The sequence below is a fragment of the Polyergus mexicanus genome, unplaced genomic scaffold (genome assembly GCF_030449975.1).
Source record: "Polyergus mexicanus isolate NDT 795.1 unplaced genomic scaffold, iyPolMexi1.0 SCAF_6, whole genome shotgun sequence".
In the NCBI taxonomy this organism is placed as follows: Eukaryota; Metazoa; Arthropoda; class Insecta; order Hymenoptera; family Formicidae; genus Polyergus; species Polyergus mexicanus.
In genome coordinates this window covers 7,870,275-7,895,031 of record NW_027223326.1, presented here as the reverse complement: position 1 = coordinate 7,895,031, position 24,757 = coordinate 7,870,275, and the positions used below count along the sequence as shown (strand labels likewise).

At 34.5% G+C, this 24,757-nt stretch overlaps 4 protein-coding genes across 38 annotated transcripts in view; 2 read left to right on the top strand and 2 right to left on the bottom strand.

Annotated features, from left to right (window-relative positions):
• Nucleotides 1-4,278, bottom strand: part of Trol (terribly reduced optic lobes) — a 147,651-nt gene extending 143,373 nt beyond the window's left edge. For 8 of the 31 annotated variants that reach the window (XM_070297154.1, XM_070297170.1, XM_070297155.1 and 5 more), the window contains exon 1: nucleotides 3,467-4,229. In XM_070297154.1, coding sequence (XP_070153255.1) covers nucleotides 3,467-3,559 — 93 coding nt within the window. In that variant the 5' untranslated portion in view covers nucleotides 3,560-4,229. Of the gene's footprint in view, nucleotides 1-3,466 lie in introns of all 31 variants that reach the window. The other 23 variants (XM_070297139.1, XM_070297146.1, XM_070297147.1 and 20 more) reach the window with 9 other exon arrangements.
• A 6,710-nt stretch (nucleotides 4,279-10,988) lies between these two features.
• LOC138933980 (uncharacterized) lies at nucleotides 10,989-13,837 on the bottom strand. The gene is made up of 5 exons (XM_070297315.1): nucleotides 13,726-13,837; nucleotides 12,988-13,085; nucleotides 12,709-12,913; nucleotides 12,132-12,611; nucleotides 10,989-12,030 (listed from the first exon to the last, which is right to left on the bottom strand). The coding sequence occupies exons 1-5, from the start codon at nucleotides 13,799-13,801 to the stop codon at nucleotides 11,906-11,908; spliced, it is 984 nt and encodes a 327-aa protein (XP_070153416.1). The 5' UTR covers nucleotides 13,802-13,837; the 3' UTR covers nucleotides 10,989-11,905.
• A 159-nt stretch (nucleotides 13,838-13,996) lies between these two features.
• Nucleotides 13,997-16,973, top strand: LOC138934406 (probable rRNA-processing protein EBP2 homolog). 2 transcript variants are annotated; one of them, XM_070298107.1, is made up of 5 exons: nucleotides 13,997-14,094; nucleotides 14,273-14,324; nucleotides 14,409-14,492; nucleotides 14,585-15,409; nucleotides 16,241-16,973. In XM_070298107.1, exons 1-4 carry the CDS (start codon nucleotides 14,063-14,065, stop codon nucleotides 15,386-15,388), a joined length of 972 nt encoding a protein of 323 aa, XP_070154208.1. In that variant the 5' UTR covers nucleotides 13,997-14,062; the 3' UTR covers nucleotides 15,389-15,409; nucleotides 16,241-16,973. The 2 variants fall into 2 exon arrangements, with proteins under 2 accessions (XP_070154208.1, XP_070154207.1); XM_070298106.1 differs by lacking the exon at nucleotides 16,241-16,973 and having other exon boundaries at nucleotides 14,585-15,526.
• Nucleotides 16,974-17,414: 441 nt separating this feature from the next.
• The window catches only part of LOC138934405 (uncharacterized), a 240,405-nt gene continuing 233,062 nt past the window's right edge, over nucleotides 17,415-24,757 (top strand). For all 4 annotated transcript variants that reach the window (XM_070298103.1, XM_070298105.1, XM_070298099.1 and 1 more), the window contains exon 1: nucleotides 17,415-17,603. The gene's annotated coding sequence lies outside the window, so the exon portion shown is untranslated. The remainder of the gene's footprint in view (nucleotides 17,604-24,757) is intronic.

The following is a 24,757-nucleotide window of genomic DNA, read 5'->3' as shown; positions in this document are numbered from 1 at the left end:
CCATACGTTGATAAATCGAGCACAATCAACTAACGCGAATAATATCTTCAGGCAACTAGTGTGAATATATGCGTGTGTGGTATATGTGTTGGAGTATTATATCAAATATAAATTATTAAAAAAAATTTAACATATATATATATATACAAAATTTTTTCATAAACTTTTTTAATTTTTTGATCGAAAAGAAGTGTTTGCAGACGCTTGCATTTTGTTCCAATATTGCATTGATTTTCGCGCTGAATACGACTTATAACACTTACATATTGTCAAAATGCCGATTAGCAAAATGATCATCTGTGCATGCAAACGTCTGCAAGCGCCGTGAAATAATAATTCGACTCCAGATCGAGGAACGATTCGAAATTAATCAAGCTACCGACGAGCCGCGGCGAACGTGCCGTTCCGAGAATAACTATTTTAATTCAATATCCGTCGATTCGCGATTCATCGAGTCAGTGTCCCGTGGGTCAGGACGATATATTATCCCTAAAAAATTTCTCTATCGTCATGAAAACGCACGAATTTAAATCCTCACGTCCTTGACGGATTTGTTCTCTGAAATTAAAAAATTACAGCTTACTCTCTAGATACGATTATATCTCGTGCAAGTACACAGAGTCAATTCAGTTACTTTGGATTATTATTTCAGATTATTACTTTGGATTATTATTTTAAATTCGCCGTTTTCTTTCAAAGCAGTATCGATGCTTGCGATATTCCGTTAAGAATGAATATAGATATCAAAGTTAAATTTAAATATTTTTACTCACAATTTTTCGCATCATCGGGCGCATCGCGGATGCAACGAAAATGCAGACTTGCGTGTCGCGATGTTAGAACTTAAATAGAGCCATTTATTACCCTGCTTCGAATAGCGTACATCGCGGAAGACACATGTATCGCTACAGGTCCCGAATGAGAGAGGATCACTTGAGATTCTTGACACGAACTAGTCGCAAAGTGTGAAAACATTTTTTGCACCGCGGGTCATAATTTGCACATCTTGCTGTTTTGCCTCTGTATCGCTGGTATCTCGATATTCGATACCCGCGACGAAAGATAACAGTATCATTCTCAAGTTATCGTGACAAATAGGTGTACTATAACACAAGTCTTACGATCGACGATATACCGAAGCCTTTCGATGCACTTGATCGTGACAGAAATGCATTTGTCCCAATCGATTTGCACGATCAAAGTACTTACTCTGTTATAATTTGATTATTTTTTGTCGCCCCAAAAATACTTTCGTTCCAAAATAAATTAGGTGATGCAATAACGCAGTTCGTACATTGTTTAACGAAGCTGCGGTTGCATTTTGGCAAGCAGTGCGGTTATTTTATTTGGATCATGTTAAATACAGTATGAAGAATATTTTACCCGATTTTCAAATAGCGCAATGTATTATTCTTTCAATATGTAAAATTATAATTACATTTTTATTTTTGGTGAATTTTGTTTTTTCCAAAAATAAATATTTTTAATTCTCGAATTAAAGCTTTAATCTCAAACTTTTTTAAAAGTTTATGATAAAAATATACTATATTTTTATATTTAATACATATATTAATTTAATTTTATACATTTAGCACAATTTAAAGAGTACTAATAAAAATATATAATATATAACATACACAGAGATAAATATATAACAGAAATATCTCTTTAAGAATTTTTGGCTGTAAATAATTTGTTCTAAGCAACAATTCAAGATTGAGAAAGTCTTCCTTCACTCACTATTATATGCGTGAAAAAAAATTGCGTCGTAGAAGTTATGAAGAAACTGACCCGAAGGATCGTCACGTCAGTCCGTCGACGAAATGTCGCTTCGGCGGAAATTCGTGCCCCGCGGAATGATATTTCGCTGGATTGGCGGGTTCCAGAAGCGATCCGAGTTCGCGATGACACGAGCTCGGCTTGCGCTTGTATCCGCGCATCTACGGAGTTTGAGGTGTGATCGGAATATAATCGATTCGCGCGAATTATCCCGGAGTTTGTTTCGTACAAGGATGTCGGACAAGTTCGGCGGTGTCTCGCATAACAATTCGATCCGTATTTTCCGAGTCCACATCATCGAATATTCGACGATCCACGGGGACGCATCGGTCCACTTTCCCCATACCTGTTGATCGTCGTTAAATCGAGAGATTTTTTTTTTTATACAACGCAATCGATGTATCTTTTATTTTAGAAAAAGAAAAGAGGAATATATCTAAAGCACCGAATATATTATCAAACTTATTACCAATGCTTTCTCGAAAAGGAGAAATCTAGTTTCTCATCTAAGATTCTAAACTTTACATTATTAAATAATATTTATAATTGTCATACGATATAACGTGTATTATCCCTACAGCACATACATATTATATATTTTATTTTATTCTTCATTTAACGTGGCATTTTAACGGATAGTGCGAAGTATCATTATCGAAAAATTCGAAAACTAAAAATATCGCGAACAGTAGGATATTTAAAATATATGATAAATTTTAAATATTAAAGAAGTAAAATAGCTATATTAATGAATCCAAAATAATATTTGCGTTGGTATAAGCAATACGTTTAAATAATCGATTTTTTCCGATTTCGTCGTTCATATCGGATTTTATTTCGACTTTTCCAACTATCAAGAGTACGAACGAAACGGAGTACACCTGGAGCACAGAGAAATGCTATCTTGTTCGAACCGTCTAGGCAAAAACCTTCTATCAAAAACTCCATATACAAACGAAAGAATCAATGTCAGAATGTCACGATATACAATTGAAGGAAGAAAGAACCTTCGACATCTCTACGAAAAGATGAAAAATCACATTTGTAACACTCTAACGTACGAACTTATCGTAACGATTTACGAAAGCGATAAGTATGCCTCCACGTGAGGTATCGGCGATTCTTATCATCAGACGTAAGTGAGATACATAACAGGTATAATCGCGGTAATTGAACCGTGTGAACTATCTAATCGCTGTCGCAGAGAATTTCCGAAATTCTTCGCGAGTTTCCAATTGATAAATTCGCGAATATTCCAAGGAATGATAGCGATTTTATATAATTTCACGTAATTTTGAATTTTTACTTTATCTAATTTTAATCGTGAAAATAATTTAAAAGTTCGTGTAATTATTTTCTTTTACACATTGAATTAAATGATGTATTATTTGCTTTTATCTCATAGCATCATATTTAAAATTTTTGCAGTGATAAGTTACATTTCCCCAGATTATTTCCCGTCGATTAAACTAACACGAAATGTCAATTAATATCTCTTATCTTCAATCATCGTTCAGTAGTGTTACACGTTACAGTTTTTCGAAATGGGGACATCGTCGAATCACGATGCTTTTTTCGGAGCATCGTCCGTTCCAAAGAGGAATTTTGCGAGATATTAATACCGGTAATTTCAATTCGGGGATCAGACGATCCAATACCATGTGAACGGCTTATTTTAAAAACTCACCTCGGATGCTGTCACGAGGCCGTCCGCCGCGATCAGCAACAGGAACAACGCACTCTTTAGCAACACACGGTTCTTCATCTTGTTGCTGTTCATCCGTCGCGACCGGCGAGGAATCACTTCCTTCCTCGACCTCTTCGTCCTCTTCCTGACTGACCCTTCCTTTCCCTCTCTCTCTCTCTTTCTCTCTACTGTCTGTCCCTCTTAATTTTTCTCGCTCGCTCTCTCTCTCTCTCTCTCTCTCTCGATCGACACCTATGGAACACCTTAGCGACGATGCATGGCAAAACGAGCGGATGGAAAAATGATTTCTTCAAGAACGGCTCTTTTCGTCCTGATGAATGATGCTCGTCGAGAGCTTCCTCGATGGTCTTCGGTGGTTCCTTTCGCGCGTATGTTCGCGAGGGCGCGAACGGACCGAACGGACGGAAGCTGATGACCGGAAATCGCGGCACACTGGGCTCTCTCTCTCTCTCTTTCTTTCTTTCGCTCTCTTTATTCGCTACTTGTCGGCGAGAAGGCCGCGCGACCACGCCGTGGCCAACAACACCGCACCGGCGTTCGGTAGCGTCTGAGAGGCCGAGCGTACCGAGTACCGACAAGATAAAACTTTTTCAAAAGCCCCGTGGTTTTCCCTCTCCTCTCCGACGAATCTAGCTCTTTCTCTCTCACTCTTCGCGTCCCGCTCACGCGGCTCGACTTCCTCTTTCTCCACGTTGGATTCCCTCTTGCCGAGGTGAGTTCGTCTTTCCCCCTTCTTCCACTCATTCCCTCTCTCCATCTCTTTCTCCCTCTCCTTGTATTTCGCCGACGCGATCTCGCAGCCTCTCCCACCATCCAGATCGGCACATTCCCACCCTCCATCAGATTCTTTGATCCGCCGTCTCGCTCTATCGAAGTTCGCTCTCGTCTCTCTCCCTCTCTCCCTCTTTTGATCCCCACCGCCGTAAGGGTGGTCGCATTTCTCCCTCGGACCAATATCCCCTGGGATACTCTCCTCGTTCTCACTGTGGTCAAAGTCGCTCCTTGCCCTCGTAGAGACCGCTTAGGAGGCAGCCGGCCCGTGAGCGAAGATCACGGTTGTACATTTTCACGCCCGCGCTCTCTGCAATCTAAAAATGCACGCGATATCTTGAAGACACAGATATTTTATTATTGATACCGAGTATTCATAGTGTCAACTACTCCATTTTTAGCTAAATATATAAATAGCAAAGTATACGAGTCAAACCGAAGCCTAATTAAGACAGCAAGACATTGCATCGCACAAATTTTAATTAATTTTTTAACTAACAACAATATGGTAAGTAAATATATAATTTTGGACAAATATAATTATTATTATTTAATTGGCTCTGTATTCGTGGCATGTGTAACTTTCCAAATATAAACAATTACATTTTAAATTGTTAGTATGACTGACTACATATATATATTATCATAATAGCCCCAAGATCTTAAAGATATTTAATATTAAAGAACATAATGCTTTGCTAAAAGTACTAATGATTTATTATTGGTACCAAGTATATTTAATATCAATAATTAGTATTTCTTATGTAAAGATGAATTTTATATAGATTATATATTATAGATTAATTAAAGATAAATATTATTTATCTTTAATTAATATATCTGATAATTGATAAATTCCATTGAAAAAACGTAATTATAGCTAAATATTAAAAATTAAAAGTTAACGAATAGGTTTCTGGAACGTAAGAAGAAAATAAAATCTTGCAATTTAATTAAAATTGTAAATAAATTTTAATTACGTTATAAGTAACTCAGTTATCGAAAGTTAATATCAAAAATTTAATAATGTTGCGATAGAAAAAATAAAGTATGATTAAATCTTTGCGCGATACTTTCAAAATTCGACGAGATATGTAGTCGTATATAACTGACATTTAATTTTATAGCACATCTTAATAAAAGATTCATTATAAAGTTAGTTTGCGACATGTGCATTATGCGAATTTACATTCCGCACAAACTGGAGTCAGTCGCGACAGAGCGTTTTAATCGCCGGCCCACGCGTCTCGTCGCTGCTGAAAAAAAGAGCATTAAAAAATGACGTTTCCTCGCAGACTGCTTCGCAATGGCCCTTTCTCTCTCTCTCTCTCTCTCTCTTTCATCGTCTCAGCAACGCTCAACAGATGTGAGTGAGATGATATTTTTTAAACGGGTCAAGCGTCACCAACGCAGCCACACTGTCATCGTTATTCGCGCTCTGGCTCGCTACGTATTGCATTCGTTCTCTGCATTTTGCAAGCTCCTCGACAAACGCTATGCATCTGTTCGCAAAACATCATGTTATTCTCAATATAAATTTAGGCCGGATATACATACAGTGCCTCCGCAGATCGATGATTACTGCGACCATTATCGAGAAAAATGCTGTATGGTTTACATTGACATATGGCGAAATTCCACAGAAAAGATTTAAGACAATTAAAGTTAAAGGAAATAATCATTTAAGAGATATTCCAAAATATACTTGCAGCCACAACTTGGACAAAATTCATTATTACAAAAATTATCGAGCAAAAAAAATTATTATTTTTTAAAAATATTGATTAAGAATATCTCTAAAAAATATCGTATTTTATTCAATAATATCTGGGAACAAAAATTGTCATATTTTTTTCATTTCTAGAAATTTTCAACTATTTTCATTACGCATTAAGACATTACGCTTAATTTATTATATAGCAAAATTTTAATAAATGATTGGCGAATGAATAAATAGTAGTCACTAACGGTTGTTGATTTGATGATAGAGATTTGTATGTCAAATTAGTCCTTAAATTTTAGTGTACGTAAATACTGTTTTTGATGATGCCACAAATTCTTTTAGAAATTCATAAAGCTATTAAATCATTTGTATCATATTATAAACAATCTAATGTTGCGATGCAACCGTTGTATATATATATAGTTATAAATATTAATTTATATCTCTCACTAGATTATTCTAATTTTGAAATATATAGAGTAAAAAGTATCCTGAATCTATTCAATTATAGTGTATTTTTTATTATTATTTCTCACTAGATTTAATCAAGTTATGAGCTATATTTATGAGATACTTTATTCTTTATAATATATTTCAAAATCGTAGCAATTTTTGATATCAATAATTATAATTTATAAAATATAAAATACCTTCTGTGTAATCGGTGTTTACAATTATAGAAAATACTGTTACATTAAAACTAAGGGAATGTTGGTCGCGATCGGACAAAATATCTTCAAACTTTCGCTGATAAGAAAAAAAAAAGGATTAATCTCCTCGATCGATAAATTAAGATACAGGAATAGCACGTGGATAGAATTGAAAAAAAGGTTCGCGAAAAGGTGCGATGCGAACACACACAGCTACAACCGCAGGGTTATATTAACAAATACTAAAATAAATCTCAGACAAAACAAGCCCGGTTAATTTATGCTCGGATAATTTATGACATCTGTATGGTCGATGATTGCACGTGCCTTTCGCAAAGTATCGAAGATGATTACCCCTTTTTTTCGCATCCTCGATTTGCTCTACCTGCTTATTTGGCAGATAATGCGACAATTGATATCAAATAGCTGCATATTACGAAGCTAAAATGACAATGATAATAATAATAAGTATGTATATGACTTTTAAAATGTGTAATTTATCATTCGGTGTAAATCAATCTTTCATATATAAATATAGCATCTGCTCGATAATATGCATATTTATAGGATATTTATAAATTTAACAAAAATACTATAATTGAAAGAGAATTATAAAATCATGCGAGAAATGGTTATATATATCGAAAAAACAAAGTTATCGAATTTGATAATCAAGCGACGCGGTAGCGTCGCGACGCCAAGTATAAAATCATCCATAACACGGCAACTATGAGAAAAATTATTTAAATGGTAAACAGAACAAAAAAGTGAGTTTTGAAATGATGATATACAGGACGAAACATAAATTGAAATCGAGTTTATATATATTGAAACAAGCGGCTCACAAATACATCGATTGAAATCGTCTAGCTGCTCGAATTATGTCATTGGTTCAAAGAAATTATTTAAGGTCAAGTTAACAATATCTCATCCGAATGAAAGTGCCCGGGAAGGTTAAAGATGTTAATCCCTAAGCGTTACGCATTCATTTATTTTTATTGAACACGAAATTGTTGAGGAAATATTCAGCACATATTTGTTCGTTCAAATTTGCAAATTGCAGAAACAATTAATATTGATTCATTCCATAATCTCATTTGCGAGAATAAACTGTTCGCATAATTCGCATAATTCTGTAGCAATCGGTTTCTATCGTGTCGGCTATTTCTCAAACAACTTATATATATTTAAAAATTTTGTATTTTGTAACGCAATTATTGTAAAAGATTAAATAATTAATTAAACAGAAAAATTAAATTAAATTAGACTTAATAAGTATTTTATGTATATGAAATAATACACATACATATCACAATATATACTTCAAATTTATGTATAATCGAAAAAAGGGCACGCATAATGATGAGTACTATGTACTATATGTATTACATGTTCAATTACAAATATTATTTTCTTCTCACATGTATTGCCGAGATACATGTGATTATGTCATATCATTGTTATAATCAATATGTATTGTGAAAATGATTAAATAGAATAATTATAAAAAGCTCATTGGGTTCGCAGAACTCTTTACGCGTTAAAGTAATACAATTAATGTGATAATAATAAATGATAAGAATTATATATATATATATATAATAATAAGACCAAGCACACAAAATACTTCTCATTGTTTATATAAGTACAATCATATCTGATTCTAAAACTACACACCACTTATAATTTTTAATTACATCTTCGATGCAATCGATGTTATCATCAAGATTTTTACTAACATTAAAGTATTTTAATGGAACTTAACGATTCGCATCTTTATACAATTTTTATCTGCAAATCTGCAAAAGAATGGGAGCAATATATAGATTAGCAATATATAATCGGAGTTTATCAAATCCATCATATTCAAATTTCTTCTCAAAAACATATGCAAAAAAAAAAAATAAATTATCTCGTATAATCTTTTATACATCTGATTTAAAATTAAAACTAGCATGTTGGAAAAATCACTTTTTTACACCAGAACGTTGATTACGTTATTTTATTAGCATGTCTCTTTTGTATTATGTGTCTTGTATCATTTTTTCGAAATATCAAAACTTGAATATTATGTTTAATTATATAAATTAATACAAATGTAAATTAAAATATTTAAAAGACATTCTGAAATAAAATAAAAGTTTATTATGTCTTTTTATCATTTTATTGAAGGTTAGGCACGGCCAAATTATATATTAATATTAAAAATATATATACATATAAATATATGGTATATATATATATATATATGTTTAAGATGTCAAAAATATAATTTAATGTATTAAATCTTTTTATTCATTGAATTTAAAAAAAAACGATCAATATTATCTATTAAAATTAAAAGGGCCAATCGTGAAATTTCTCAGAGAAAAATAGCACACACAATTATATTTAAAATACATTACATAAAGAGAGAGAAAGATAGAGAGAGAGAGAGAGAGAGAGAGAGAGAGAGAGAGAGAGAGAGAGAGAGAAATTTTTAGAATCTCTACATTTCTTTTAAATATTACCATTAATCGGTCGTGCCTATTGCAAAGAAGCTTTGTTTTTTTGTATGATAATCCAGGAGGCGAAGCCGCTTATCTTTCTCCGAACTGCATTACGCGCTTATCAATTCAAATTAATTATGATAAAATTAGTTTTGTATCCATTTGTATTGGCAGTTCGCGAGTTCTCCGGCATTCCTTCTTACAATCAATACATACTTAGCTCCAGCAAAGAATATAAAAGCTAAATAGTATACAAATTAATAAGCTAAATAGTTAGAAATTAATTAGTATTAGATATGACGCATACAAATAATATCACTTAAAGTTACAAAAGTATGTGTATGCATAAGATCATTGCAAATTTATTTTACATAACAACCTGCAGTTGAAGTATATAGCTTCATTGTTAATCAAGACATATTTCTATCTTAAATACGCAATTCCTTACTGTTTTCATCAAAACTAAATGATAGATTAATATGTGTGTATGTTTTCGAGTGTATGTATGATCATGTAATGTAATACTATCTTCATTCATGCAGTCAGCACATATATATATAACCAGTCCTATCTATCCCTAATACAAAACAGAATCGTAATAAGAAATGAAATCTCACTTAAAGCAAGTGTATCACAAATATTGTGTCTGATGACCAGATTAATGTTAGAAGAGAAGAGTAATAAAGATGAGCATGTGACTAGTGTATTATTACATTATCATTACAAAAGTATTAAACTTATAAAATCTATTACATGTACAGTTCAGTTAGTTCTTATAGGACTGCAAAAATTGGTAAAACTAACAATTTTATAATTAGCACAATGTCAATCCATCGGCATAATATATGCAAAAGTATTAAATTATATTTTAAAAGATTCGAAAAGAAATATATAACTATTCTATAGAATACTCTCTCTCTATTGTTTACTGTACAAAAATTTAGATGTTTGAAACTTATACTTCCTTAAACATTTGTAAACCTTTGTTTTTTTAAGCATGGTACAAGTACCACAAACCCACAAGTACCTTTCTGTGCATATAAACATGATAATTTATGTATTATAAGATTAATATATATATTTTACCATAACTGATATTTTAACGAATACAATATGAAATTCTACACTCATATACATAATGCGATTTTTGTAATCATGAATTTAACAAGAATATAAACATATTATTTTATATTAATAAGTATTTATGCTCTTTTTTTATATAAGGTATATTATATGTATATATATAACAATTTTTAAAAATCCAGTATAAGATATATCACATAAATGGCGTTAATAACAAATTGTTATTGATGCTGTCATAGTGATGCATCTATATAAAATAATAATATAGTATTAATGCAATATACAATTTAATAAACTGCTATTGTAGAAATAAAAATGAAAGAGAATTATAAAAAAGAATTATATACTATTAAAATATAATCCAATTGTAATAATATCAAAATATTATTACAATTCACTTTTAAATATCATAAAAACATAATACAATGTAATTGATTATATCAATAATGATCTTATCTCTGAAACAAAAATATACTATTGTATTAGTCATTAAATTTGTGCTTCCCACTTGTACAGTTTCTGTAAATGTAAATGATATTTAAACTTTACAAACATTGGAAATACTTAACATTTAATAAAATTATTAAATTTATGAAATACCAGTATATTGTTTACATAATAAATAATATAAGTATTTTAAATCTTTTTTTTTTTAAGTAATAAGTGAAAATGTTAAATATTTAAAAGAGCATTTTTGATAATAAAATCCAATTGAACACATATTCAGCACATAGAGTTCTACTGCAAATTTTTTGATATATTAAAAAAATACATAATTTATAAAACATAATGTATATTCTCACTTTTATAACGCAAATGTTTCTGATGTTATAGACGTCAAAATCTTGCATATTCCTGAAAATTTACATAGGAGAAATTTGCACTGTAAATTTTAGTATATATATATGTGATTAGAAAAAAACTTATTACTTTTCAGTCCTTAAATGCAATCTTATTTGTAAACCTATTCTCTGAAATGCAGCATCTATAATACTTTTGGTTCGATTTTAATGTATGTAAAATTATTTTTATTAAATGTCATTTTCTTTTATTATAATGCATCTGTTAAATTGACAAGCACAATACTGTTATAATTGGCATATAATTTTGTTATGCTAAACTTAATAATGGCAGATTAGGCTGAAAAATATCTGAACATAATCTAACTACAATATTGTTAAAGAAAAAGAGAAAAAGAACTATATAGATGGAAGAAATAATCTTTATAATTCTCTATCAATCAAATCATATTACTATAGTTAACTCTTCAGTTTATCATATAAAAATTCGTAAAAATTTGTATTTTTCTCTTTTTTATATATCATATGGAACTGTATAAATAAGGGAAAAACATGTTACAAAAATCTTACAAATGTATTATAGTCAGTGAAGTTTATGAAGCATATTAGGAAGCGGTTCTTTTTTTCGTTGTTAATATAAGGTGTACAACTAAAACAATATATTAAAATGAATGCAGAAATATATTCAACTCAATAATAAAAATGTTGTATCTATAGCGGATAATTTATAAAATCTTTTTAAAGTCTAATATTGTATAATAGCTTTTAATATAAAATTTGTCAATAATCTTCTCCAATGAAGAAACAAAGAAAAAGAACAATCTCATTAATTTCATTCAATCCATAGCCTTTCAATTCATAGCATAGTATAAATTAAAAAAAGAAAAAAAAAAAAAAAAAATTTAAACTTTTTCTAAAGCTTCAATTGCTTCACCATTGGCCATTCTATTACTAGTTTTGTGTCGATGATTGTACATAGTCTGCAGAGGTACATGAAGTAACTCCACAATCTGTATAAAGTTAGGCTCTGTAACAAAATTGTATCAACAAATCAGTCATATCATACAGCGCTCTTTGTAAATCTGAAAATTTTTAAAACAAAACATATACAATCAAGTGCAATTTTACCATTCTCTGCTGTGATGTATCCATGTCTAATTAAGAAGTCAAGGGCAACTGGTACAGATGTAGTTTTAAAACGTGGAGAAAGTATCCTCTCTAAGCATTCACCAACAGGAAGTAATTCGAAAGTCTCTACCTCCCCATCGCTGTTGTTTGGTACAAAATCAGGTGGCAACTCGAGATCATATACAAATTCCGTGTTAGGAAATAAACCCCTTTCACTTTCGAAAAAGAACGACACACATCCAGCGCTCTTAAGCTTGGCAATAAGATTATTTGGAATACCAGCTTCTTCTCCAGCCTCTTTTATCGCAGTTTCATTTATGCCATAACCAACACTCAATCCACCGCTCACCATGCTGTCCCAGTACGCTGGCCATGTTTGTTTATTAGGACTACGTTTTTGTAACCATATTGATAAGCCTTTAACAGGATCCATAACATAGCCATTTATATCCACTCCATATTTCCGAATTCCAAATAAACCTATTTTTTCAAGAAACCCACAAAACATAGATAATTATTCGTAATTCTTTCAATTACAATAAAATAAATAAGATTTCTATCTTTTTCTTATACATACACGTAGCCGAGCGATCCATCTTAAATAGTGGCAATGTATTAAACTGAGAACGCACTTCATAACATTCCTCTCTCCAGCCTCGTAATGTTACAAATTTTCCACCTGCTTTCCATTCTCTTAATACTTCATCAACACGTGCGCTTCTTTCAGTATAATCCCGAAACGCTGGATTTAATTGTACATATTCGGGATGTACTTGAAATACCTTTGAATCAATGTTGCAATAAATACAAGTGAATAAATATATATTGTTAGAAAGAAAAGACTAAACAAACTCACTTGAGGATGATTTAATATTTCTTTCATTACATCTGGACGTACAAGACCAATTTGTTGTCCATCGACAACAAAAGCTCTGCATTCTCCTGCATGCAAACCTAAAGAATAAATGTATTTTCGCGATTGATATAAATTCCATATTAATTATGATTTTGGCACACATTTCTAAAAACTATAATTGTTACATAAAAATCACTGAATGCTGTTTACAAAATTATTCTTAAAGGACAGTCCGTGTCTTAGATAATAAATAAATATATTTTACAAAATTTTAAATTAGAACCTTAAATTTAGCTATAAATAGTTGTATTTGTCTCAGAAACATGCTATATATTGCAAAGTTTTTCGATGTATAACGCTGTTTCCATACTTAAAACGAATATATTAGTATCAAATTAGTTATATCTGCCATCATAAAAAAAAAAAGAAAAAAAAGAAAGTCAAGAGTGGTTTTTGGACTATTATTATTTTTCGGGACAGGCTCATAACTGTCGTCGATGATACGGAACACGGCAAAAACGCGCACGACAATCGCGCGATATAATAAGTATTTGAATTTTTTTTTTTTTTCATTATTTTGCTCCGAAACACGAACGACAGATACACATAACACTCGAAATCAATATTCTTGTTGGCCCGCACGAACAGCAGCCGGGCGTTCTTATCGATCATGGAACTGGGAGACGTCGATTGAGATAATACGGAGCACTGCAGGCGCAACTCGTCGATTTCGCTTACCTGACAGGTAGAAGCAGTTAAATTTGTTCGCGAGTTTCATTAAACGTGACATCGGCTTCTTATCGTTGTCCGCCATGATGTTACGTCGTTGTCATCCGGCCAGCTGCGACACGAGATTCTGACTGGCATTGAACAGATAGCATATATCAGACGGTAGACACCTCTGTCTATAACGGCGTTCCGCAGATCGGACGATCGCGATTGGCTGATGCGTTCCCATGCTTACTACGCCGGCCAATCGGCGATCGCTACTGGGCTCGCGTTACCAAGTGCCATCGTACCGTGGTCAGTAACCGCGAAATCGACAAGGATAACAGTAAGACAAGCGGAATAAATCATGGATACCTCGTTAGCGTCGATACGAAACATGTAATTGTTAATTATTCAATAAATTCTCAATTTTTCGCGTGCGTCTTTTTATTATATTTATTATAATGTCCGCAAAATTAATATGCGCTTATAACCAACACTTAAATTCAAGAGTTAGATATTTAACGGGATTGCTACGGTTTTTTTTTTTTAATACAATCGCCTTTTTTTTTTACAGAAAGAATTCTTCAAAAACATCCGAATCAGAATATAGTTCGTCCGATGAAGAGGTAAATATTTATATATAAATTTTTATTTGTGCTCGAAATTGTTGCGTGTATATTCTAACCTCTAATCTTTATTCACGTGGTCAGCTGCAAGAAGCTTTTGCAAAAGGATTATTGAAGCCGGGTCTCAATGTGGCGGTCGAAAATAAGAAGCAGTTTAAAAATTGTGTTGTAAGTGGTTATTTTGTTATGTCAAGAAGTATTATAATATCATTGAAATTATTTTCTAATCTAACCTAATCTTTTCTGTAAATAAATTTTAGAGTCTTATGAAGCAAAAACTGAATGAAATAAAGCTCAACTTGCCATGGGTTGAAAGATTAGATATGGTAAATGCGCCAGCACCATTGGCGCCAGAATTGGCTCTTCAAATACAGGAGCAAGAAGTGAGACGGGCTAAGCAGCTGCAAGGAAACAAAAAGTTACCTCAATACGAAACATCCCAAGATCCTGTTTTAAATGACTTTCGCAGAGAAACCATGTTTCATCGACAGGCTCAGGGTGCCGTTATGGACGGTATCGCTAGATTAAAGAAATTAGGTATACCAACATTTAGACCAGACGATTATTTTGCCGAGATGGCTAAGTCTGATGAGCATATGCAAAAAGTGCGAGTAAATTTGATGAAGAAACAGGCAATGGCACAAAGATCGGACAAGGTGAGACAAATGAGACAACAAAAGAAAGTGGCCAAGCAAATGCAAGTTGAGGCGACTTTGAAAAAACATGCGGAAAAGAGAAAAATGCTAGAAGAAGTTAAAAAGTATCGTAAGGGTATAAGGCAGGATCTTGATTTCTTGGAAGATAAGAAGAAACCGCAAAATAAACAGCCAAATCATAAAATGAATCCAAAGGCACAAATGAAAGCAAAAATAAAAGCTGGTAAATATGGTTTTGGAGGTAAGAAGCGTCGTAGTAAATGGAACACGAGTAGCAGCTCGGCCGATGTTTCCGAATATAGAAAACCGCAGAAACCTGGACGAGGAAAACAGGGAAAAGGTGGCAAGGAAAAAACAAGATTAGGTAAAAATCGCAGAATACAGATGAAAGCAAGAAGAAAAACGTAAGAAGGGACTTCAGTGATTATGGTAAGCTTGATTTTCTGCGATTGTATATATTTGAGTAACCAAAACAGTGCGATTGAACTTTCGATCAATAAATTCTTTATATACAATTACGCTGTCGTGTAATTAATATAAATTATACGATAATATGTGTATTTTCTTGTCTTATCCAGAAATTCCGATCAATATTCGAAAATTATTACGATCCGCGTCAATTTTTCATGATTAGATGCAAACTTTGCGATGTAAAAAATTTATTTCATATTTCGCTGCAATTGAGATTCGTAAATGCAAACTTGCAGCATTTACTTTAATTTTGGCCTTACAACGGCATGATAATTAATAAATGCAATATTAAATATTTTTACTTTTTAATATATAATAATCGATAACGTGCATTTACATTTATATTGCACACAAATCGATCCTATATCAACAGTTTTAAAATTAAAATTAAAATTTCTGCGACGACATATTACCATATATTACGAGTTCCAAACTAAAAATTGCGCAAAAAAATTTTTTTTCCCCCTTCCTTCCCTATATCAGCCTACACAACGGCGGGGGAAAAGAGCGGCTTGACACGAAATTCGCGTTGTAGAATTCGATCACCTAACACATGTTTCGCATTAGACAACCCGTTGTATGTACACACGGTGATACACGGGTAGGATGCCGATTACATCGTCTATTACACCCTCCCCGAATCGTGCACACCGATACACGCATACATACATACACACACAAACGCGCTGCTCTTGCTATATCCCTCTCATTTCTCGGCGGTTGATCCATCGACGAATATATCCCGACATCGATAACGATTTGGTGAACCTGTCGTCGTTCTTCTCGCAGGTTGGGGTCCATCGTTCGGACGTGCCTTGGCAAACGCGGATTGAAAATTCGAGAGGCGCATCGTACGTGCACGTGCGGTAAACGTATATATACAAGGTGAACTAGGAAGACGTTTGAAAATTTCGAGTTTACTGTACGAACGATTAAATGGAACAATATTTAATTATATAAGGAGACGCTTGACATTTAAAAGTAAAGAATTGCTTGAAAATTATGCGCTCCATTTTAAATTTAAATACAATTTAAAAATTTTGATCTCTTTAAAGTACAGATAGAATAGTACATTATCTCAAAATTAATTCTTTTTTAAATGCTATATATTTATATCGCATTGTAATCTTAACTATTGTTGTCAATCTGAAACGTATAAATTATTGAAAGAGCTTTCTATCTCGGATACAATAGTATTCGAATTTGGGCACATCCATCTTATCTGATTCACCCGGTATGAATACGAGTTTGTCGATGTTTCGATTGTCGAAGTACGAGGCAGTCCGTAGAATACTAGATAATACGCGTGATTGGGCTCCGAATGTACCATATATAACTTGTTATTTGGCGAACGGAAATACCGCCGTTGCGAGTTGCGTACATAAGCGGTTCGGACCCTCCGTCTCTCTCCTCCCCGTTGCGTACATTCTACATATATACATATGAACATGTAGTATAAATTATATGGAGTGTATATATTAAGAGACACGATGTACGTATAAGGTTTTAATTTCAATTTAAATATGTACAGATATAAAAATAATCATCATGAATTAAAAAGAATCTGTTTATTAAATTTATTGAATTGAAAATTTCGCTCTATTAAATTTATCAAATTTGCGAGCGCTAGAAAAGAAGAGTAGATTTACACGCAAAATCGTTTTCCGAAAGCATTATTTATCGTATGATTTTGCCGCGGATTATTATATTTTAATCCCAGTAAAATATATCTCTCTCTACTACATTGTCCTTTCTTTCGGTTGATTCTCTTCGAACGAACGTGGAGCTCATCCTGGGAATCCGCTTCCCAGGTAACAGCTGTTTTCGCTCTCGATGGTTTTTTTTTTTTTGCACGTTCCGAATCTAGGTAATTACGTACGTACGTGTCGGGGGCTGATGGGCATGCGCGTAGCGGTTGGCACGCTTGCCTTCTTAGTGTGGCTCTCGCCGCGTCTACGTTTCGTATGCGCGTCATTTGCTGCGATTATTAAAACGCGTTTATTCCTTCAGTGCGTGTCTTAATATATGTAAAAACGCAACGCGCGAGAAATCGACGTCGCGAAGAAGGGAGGAATTAAAAAGGATTCGACGCTGAAATTAATATGGATGCGAATCTCGATGACCTTTGAAATCGATAACCGTCATGTTTAAGGTACGAATAAATAATTACAGACAATCAATTTTATTCGTCATACGAATTGTCATATTCGTAGCAAATCGAAGTATGCATATCCGAACTTGTCGCGATATTCTACAGGCGAAATAAATTCGAGCTTTTTTTCTCACCCCGCTTACGTACGCGCGTATATATGTATATATGCGTATATTTATGGCGGGAATCCAGACGCGGGAATTAATATGGTCGCGAGCGCGGATATTTGTATTGACAACAACTGCGGCGCGACACGTATCCTCCGTCGATTGCTAATGGGCGAAATTTGTTTCGTCCCAGTGTCTGCGGGCGATTTGGCCGATTTCAAATTTACCGGAACCATACGTATCGTATCGCAGGCACATGGGCCGTTTGTGCGTGTGTATGTGCGCACGCGCGCGCGCGTATCGTACATATCTCGACACGAGACGTCAATGAGACCACGGAAATGTGACGCGTCGACGAGTCAATATCCATCTCAATTATCCGCCTCCGAAATGCCGCTTCTGAAATGATCTCGCGTATTACAGAACGTGACAATCTCGTTTAATCGATACTCACTTTGCCCTTTACGATTATCGCCGACTCTTTTATGACGAAGCATCTTGTTCTCGTTGACGAACGGCGAAAAATTACGATCAACTTCGATTGATTTATTTAAATCAAATTAAAATTCAATTGATTTATCCAATAAAGATTAGATTTGATCATTAGATCACAATAATATTTCTATATTCAATTTTGTACATATTATTACGAATATCTTTTCACGAGTATGTAAGATTGAGCGACGAGGGGACGAAAATCGCGCGAACGATTTCGCTTTTCTCGCTCGCTTGACGGAAATACGTCACGCGTCAACGAGCTTTTCCGGGAAGCGTAAAAATCGTTCGCCGCATTACGCATATGTACGTACGTACGTACACGCGTGGGCGCGCGTGGCCCGGAATAGTTTACAGGGAATAATACAGTTGCCCCCCCTGTGGTAGATGCGGGATAGTTAGCCGTAGGGTACTTCTGCGTGCTCTCGTACACGGTGTGTACCATAAAGCTCGTAGTAAATCGACTGTGCAGAGCCCGGGTTCTCTCGTGTTGCACGTACGCGAAAAGAGGAGGAAACGACCGGGATGCAGAGGGGGAGAGGAAGAGAGGCAGGAAGAGGCGCGGAAGGGGGAGGGAGGAGGAAAGGGCAGAGAGAGAGAGAGACGGGAAACCATTATTGAAATGCAGTAAATGGCCGTGAGTTTCAATTGCCCCTGGGTGCTTCCACTGCGCCCTACGAAAGAGACAACGGAAGGGTAGTAGTAGAGAGTCCGGGGCGAAGGAGGACGGGGGGATAGATAGGAGCAGGGAAAGGCGTTCCCTTTCCACCCGCTACCCTCTTGCTGCTGCTGCTGCGCCCTCCTGCCGCGTCTGACCCGTTTCGCCGCAAAGATGGGAGAGAATTACGGGCGTTCGTCATGATTCGCCCCTGTTCGGCACGCGAAAACATATGCTATGTCGATTAGCGCGCATTCGATTGGTTCTCGCGAGACCGGAATGCGATCATCTTTAAGGATACGTCTCTCCTTATCTATTGACGATTTTATCTGTCTAAATTTCATAAAATTCTCCATGTATATTTTCAGTATGTACTTTTTATATGCGTTTACACGCACATACATATATACGCGCGATATTTAGCGGACGTCCAAGAATAGCTATTGTGTACGGCAAGAGGAACTTTTTCCTCGGAAGTATAAATCGCGCTGATATTCATCTTTAAATATGCTTTCATATGCACCTTTATGTATTCCGCGAGAAGTAACATTCGACAGAAACGTCATACGGCAGGGATCGAATCTATCCCGTCCTGTTTTATCGAATCTATTGCACAAAAGGGGGATGCAAGAGGGTCGATAGGATTCGTTAAATATACATGGAACTTTTCTCAAGTTACGCGTAAATCGCATCACGACATAACACATCGGTTACTTTGAATTGTCAAGGTTTTATAAAAATATACAGATAAAAATAATTGCAACCATTAAAAATTATCTTCGGAATACATTTTATATATAATTGCATACATATGACATGTATTTGCTTCTTTACGGCATGATCTAGTTATTATTTATTTATTGTTTTTATTGATACGTACTTAAAAAATTTTAATCTGATATCATGCGTATAGAGTTAATGATTGATAGGTGATAAAGAGCTTAAAAGTCTAGGATCTCGAAATTTTATATCGCACGCGCGATACGTTTCGAACATGTCAATCCCACGAAATCGATGTATCATTCTTACTTTACACGACTAAATCGCGTAAAATATTCATCTCGATAAATAGTCGCCTCGACATGCTAGGAATCATTGATCGTAATAATCGAAATGATCATATTTAGATGGATAATACGGAGCAGCTTTCATCGCTGTCTACTTGCTCGAGTCTTGTCATGCGAATGATAACAAGGTGACTCGGCGTAAACAATGCATGGCTATAATGTCACAAATCGAGCGTCGAATATACCGCGTATGATACGATTAATTCATTGACTCCGTGAAATATTAATATTAAACGCGTTCCATATTAAATATTCTGTTTTCTGATTTTTAAATTAACGATCAATTAATATATTTTTCGCATCCTTTTTATATTGAACTTATTCGATCCGATGATTCGATGATATTATTCCGTGCTTTTAATCACGAAAAATTGAGTGCAAATCACATTTAAATCGACGAAAAATCCAAAGTGCGATGCGAGATTCTAAGGAAAATACAAATATTGATCGAATACTAATAATTTTTTCGTCTCTCAACATGTCTGTGTAATTTCCCCTTTTTCGTGTGTTTTTATTTCTATACACGCTTCATTACACCGACATACCATCAAGGCTATGTTCCACTAACTCAAGTATGTAAATATAAACACGGGTGGTTATTACTTACATTCCAATTCAGTTCGTTGCCGATCGCGGACGGAAACGGACGTATTCTAAACACGCGTGTATCCTTTGGACTTAATTCTTTTGGATTTTGATCTCTTTCAAAAGAGGTTTATTTTTACGAGTTGATGGCCATGTGGCGTATACGTCGGTGCCCAATCCTTTTACGCGAAGAAAGAAAAAAAAAAAAGACATTCCAATTCAGATTCTTGAGAGAACCGTGAGAGAAAGAGATAGAGATCACATGTTTTTAAAAATTTTAACGAAACAATTTCTAATTCCGATTCACTTAATAACGATTTGCATTAAAATGTTATATCAAAGTAATTTTGTGTCATGACAATATTTTTCAACTATAGCATTATACAATAATTTTATTAATTTGTCGTAACGTTTTTTTTCGTTTTTGGACATCTCTCAATCTTTCGAACACTATCATTTCCGATTATCGCGCCGATTAAATACGCGGAGCCCGCAGAAAGTTTAACGGACCTCATTATTTCGACGATGTGGACGATGTGCGTATCATTGTTGACCATGTGTTAATTGAATGACAGTGGATAAATGTCTCGTCGGTTGCAAGAATAATCGCCGTCGTCGTTATCGCTCGTGCCATTCTCGATTTTGATTGTCGTCTTTACATTATAGCTACAGGGAGCAGCATCCTCGGTAGAGGAAAAATTATAGAGATAAATCGTATATATCGTATAATTATCGGCAATGCTATAAGCATTAGATAAAACAAGAGTCGCCGCGTTCATTGTCACGTATAGTCACGTTCTCAGGGGAGAACAACAGGCGCGAAAATGCGAGCGTTAGGTAACACAATCAGAGAGACAAATGCGATATCGTGCGTCTCATATCTATATCGGAATTTCAATGGAGTAGATGATATTCGGCGATTCGCAGACGCCGGTAACCAAATTGGACCCGTGTGTCACCGGCATATCAATAAGCGGTATGCCGAATACTCGGCTGCCGACTTTATTTTATCCGGATGATGCATTCGCGCGCGAGTATGCAATAATTTGCTACAAGAATCTACGAACGTCGCATGCAACGCATGACTTTTTCCTGTATTTTTTTTTATCCCTCATTAATATTTAGCGATATAAAACATCGAGATCTATGTGTCTTAAGGTTTCCAATTGTATTACGACGTGCATCATCGTATATTGTGAATGCTCTGTAAAATATTATATAATACATTTCTATATCTGTTTTTGTTTAAATCCAACGAGCCACGATTTCGCACAAAATATCTATACATTTGACGTAAAAAATTTCAATCAGGTCACAGTCGGAGCCGTAATTTTAATCCACGCATGCGTTTACATACGTAATTAAATTAAGCCGCAATTATTTGCATTTTTAATTAACGTCCGCGATGAAAAAAATATTATTAACGACCTACGCAATGCAGCGGGCGCAAACAAAATTCTATCCTTTACGTCATGATTGATTTTCATTCTTTATGAAGCTCTATATTTAATAGCTCTCAACAAAGTTATAATTTAGAATCAATTAGAACTTACAAAGAGAAAAGAATCTTTTTATGTTTAACAAAAATATTTACATCGATTGTCTCGTGTATGACGAGATCGCGGAAAGCTAAATTATTATAATATCAATTTACATACAATAAAAACTGTCGCTTCTAATTATAATAGTTATACTGATTACAATAATGACTGAGTTCTCTAATTAGCTGAGTGTATTAATTGCGATTCAGCTGCCTTCTTCATGACTCGCATGGGTCCTGGTTCTCGCGGTAGAATTGTCTAGACAATAATTCGTCGAGACTCATAACTTTCATATATATAATAACTAACGAGCTTCTTAATACCGGCGCTTTACTTTTGCGAGAGTAATCACGTCGCGCAACGCTATCAAAGAGATGCGCAATAAAAGAGGACAAATGTCAATACAAGATATATCCCCGTGAAGGAAATGAACGGTAAAAAAGAGATCGCGAAAAGCGTGGGAGACGAAGAAGTTCGAAGGGGGAGAAAGGAGAGAAAGTGAGTTATCCATCTTCGAACTGCGCGTCGTAGTGACGGGGAAAATAACTCTTTGTTAGGACGAGCCTGCTAATAATGAAGTCGATATTAATCGTTTGCGCTCTCTTCTCTCCTGGACCAGCTCGTTCGTTACCCTGGATGAGTAAATACATGAAACGTATCCGGTAAAGGGCAAAAGCGTGGGATGGGAACGGGAGAGTCCGGGAGTTATATTAATCGCGCGGATCGTCGCCGAGACAGACAGACAGTTGCATGTATTTACAACGAGAGCTCATTACGCGATCTTGAGGGCGTAATTTTTCTTTATAAATAGCCTTCGTGCGCGAATTCGGGGATCCGCCGAGGGAAACTCGTCGAGCTTATGACGTATGGTCGGCGTGTCGGCCACGATAAAAACTTTAACTGGCCCGAAAGATGATCCGCCTCGTTTCGCCCGCGGCAACTAACAATAGATCGCCCTGCTTTCGCGTTCATTCCTTTCGTTTTCTTTCTTTTCTTTTCTTTTCTTTTACTTCTTCGTTGGATTCGAAAGAGAGTTGCCGTCGAGCACGCGAATTTCGACATTTCATTTCTAGGTCTATCATGTACAAAAGACTTTGCCAGAAAGATGAAATTATTGCATTTCTCTTCGTTAACTCAGATTTCGTCTCATATTTTATGAATATTGACTTTATACTTTTTTATTTACATTTTACAAGCAGATATTATTTAATTATTTTATATTATCTAATGCGCAACGAAATTTTGGATATTTCTTTTTATATTATCTGTGATATATATTTGTATTCCCCCGCGTCTAATATTTAAATAACTTTAAAAAAGTTTTTTTGATATGTATAAAAAAATTTAATCTCGCTAAATATATATATTTTTTACCAAATTCTATCATTTTTAAAGAAAATAGTGTATGAAGAATTATAGGGCATATTATATATTCTTACTTATCAAATTTATGTTGTTTTAATCGTCGTCACTGTAACAGTTACATTTCAAATTGACATTTCGAATTGACATTTCAATTACACCATAGTCGAGTTTGATTGTAAATAGCTTGTCAGTGTGCTTCTACCTATTTCCTTTTGGTCCGATTGTTATGTATGGATATATATATATATATATATATATATATATATATATATATATATATATATATATATATATATATAGAGAGAGAGAGAGAGAGAGAGAGAGAGGGAGAGGGAGAGAGAGAGAGAGAGAGAGAGAGAGAGAGAGAGAGAGAGAGAGAGAGGGAAAGAGCGAAAGTTTTATATAATACATATATGTATTATATAAAACTTTCGCTCTTTCCCTCTCTCTCTCTCTCTCTCTCTCTCTCTCGCTTTTTCGCGTACATGATTGCGTTTACATGTAGATGTAAATACGAGATTTCTCCGATATTTGGTAATCGTTAACCGCGAATGGTAATGAGTTCTGCTATAATTTCGTGTCATCAATATGTGCGACCGACTGTTGCAAGAATATATCTCGTCTCTATATTACTAGATCGATCATTTAATTATTGTACATGACAACTTTCCTCCCGACGCGATCGATATCTTTTTAGATTGGAATCTCGAGTCGCTTTTCGTCCGCTCAACGATTCGACTCTTCGCGAATATCGTGCATGTTGATTTACGAATTCGGAGTTTTGGAGTACCGCGAGCGACGTGAGTGTATCTGACAGCGGATGTCTACGCTTAATTGCGGAAAGCGGCAGATTGAAACTTTTTCCCGTACCACTCGTGTCAAAATCGTTTAAATCCTCGAAATCTAATTATTGTGTAAACGTAGTTTCGAAAAGTTTCGCTTTATCTTTTTTTTTTTTTTATGAACTTTTGTAGCCTTTCCATGAAACTGTAAATGATAGATTTACTGAAAGTAGACGCTGAAAGAGAAATAGATATGTATGTATACAGAGAAACTAGACAAACCGTATTTGAATAATTATTATACCTATTAAGAGAGAATGGGGATGATATCAATGTATTATGTTTTGAGAGAACAACTAGCCATCTTTTGTACGCTTTGTGTTCAAGTAGTATATGTACCTTCGCGAGAGGTCGTTTGTCGAAAAGTGGCCGGAATATGGAAACGGAAGGATACAATCAAGATTACGTTTGCGCTTTACGTTCCTCGAGATAGCATGAGAAACCTTTAAAAAAAAAAAAAAAAAAAAGCGCCAATATTTTATAATATAAAAAAA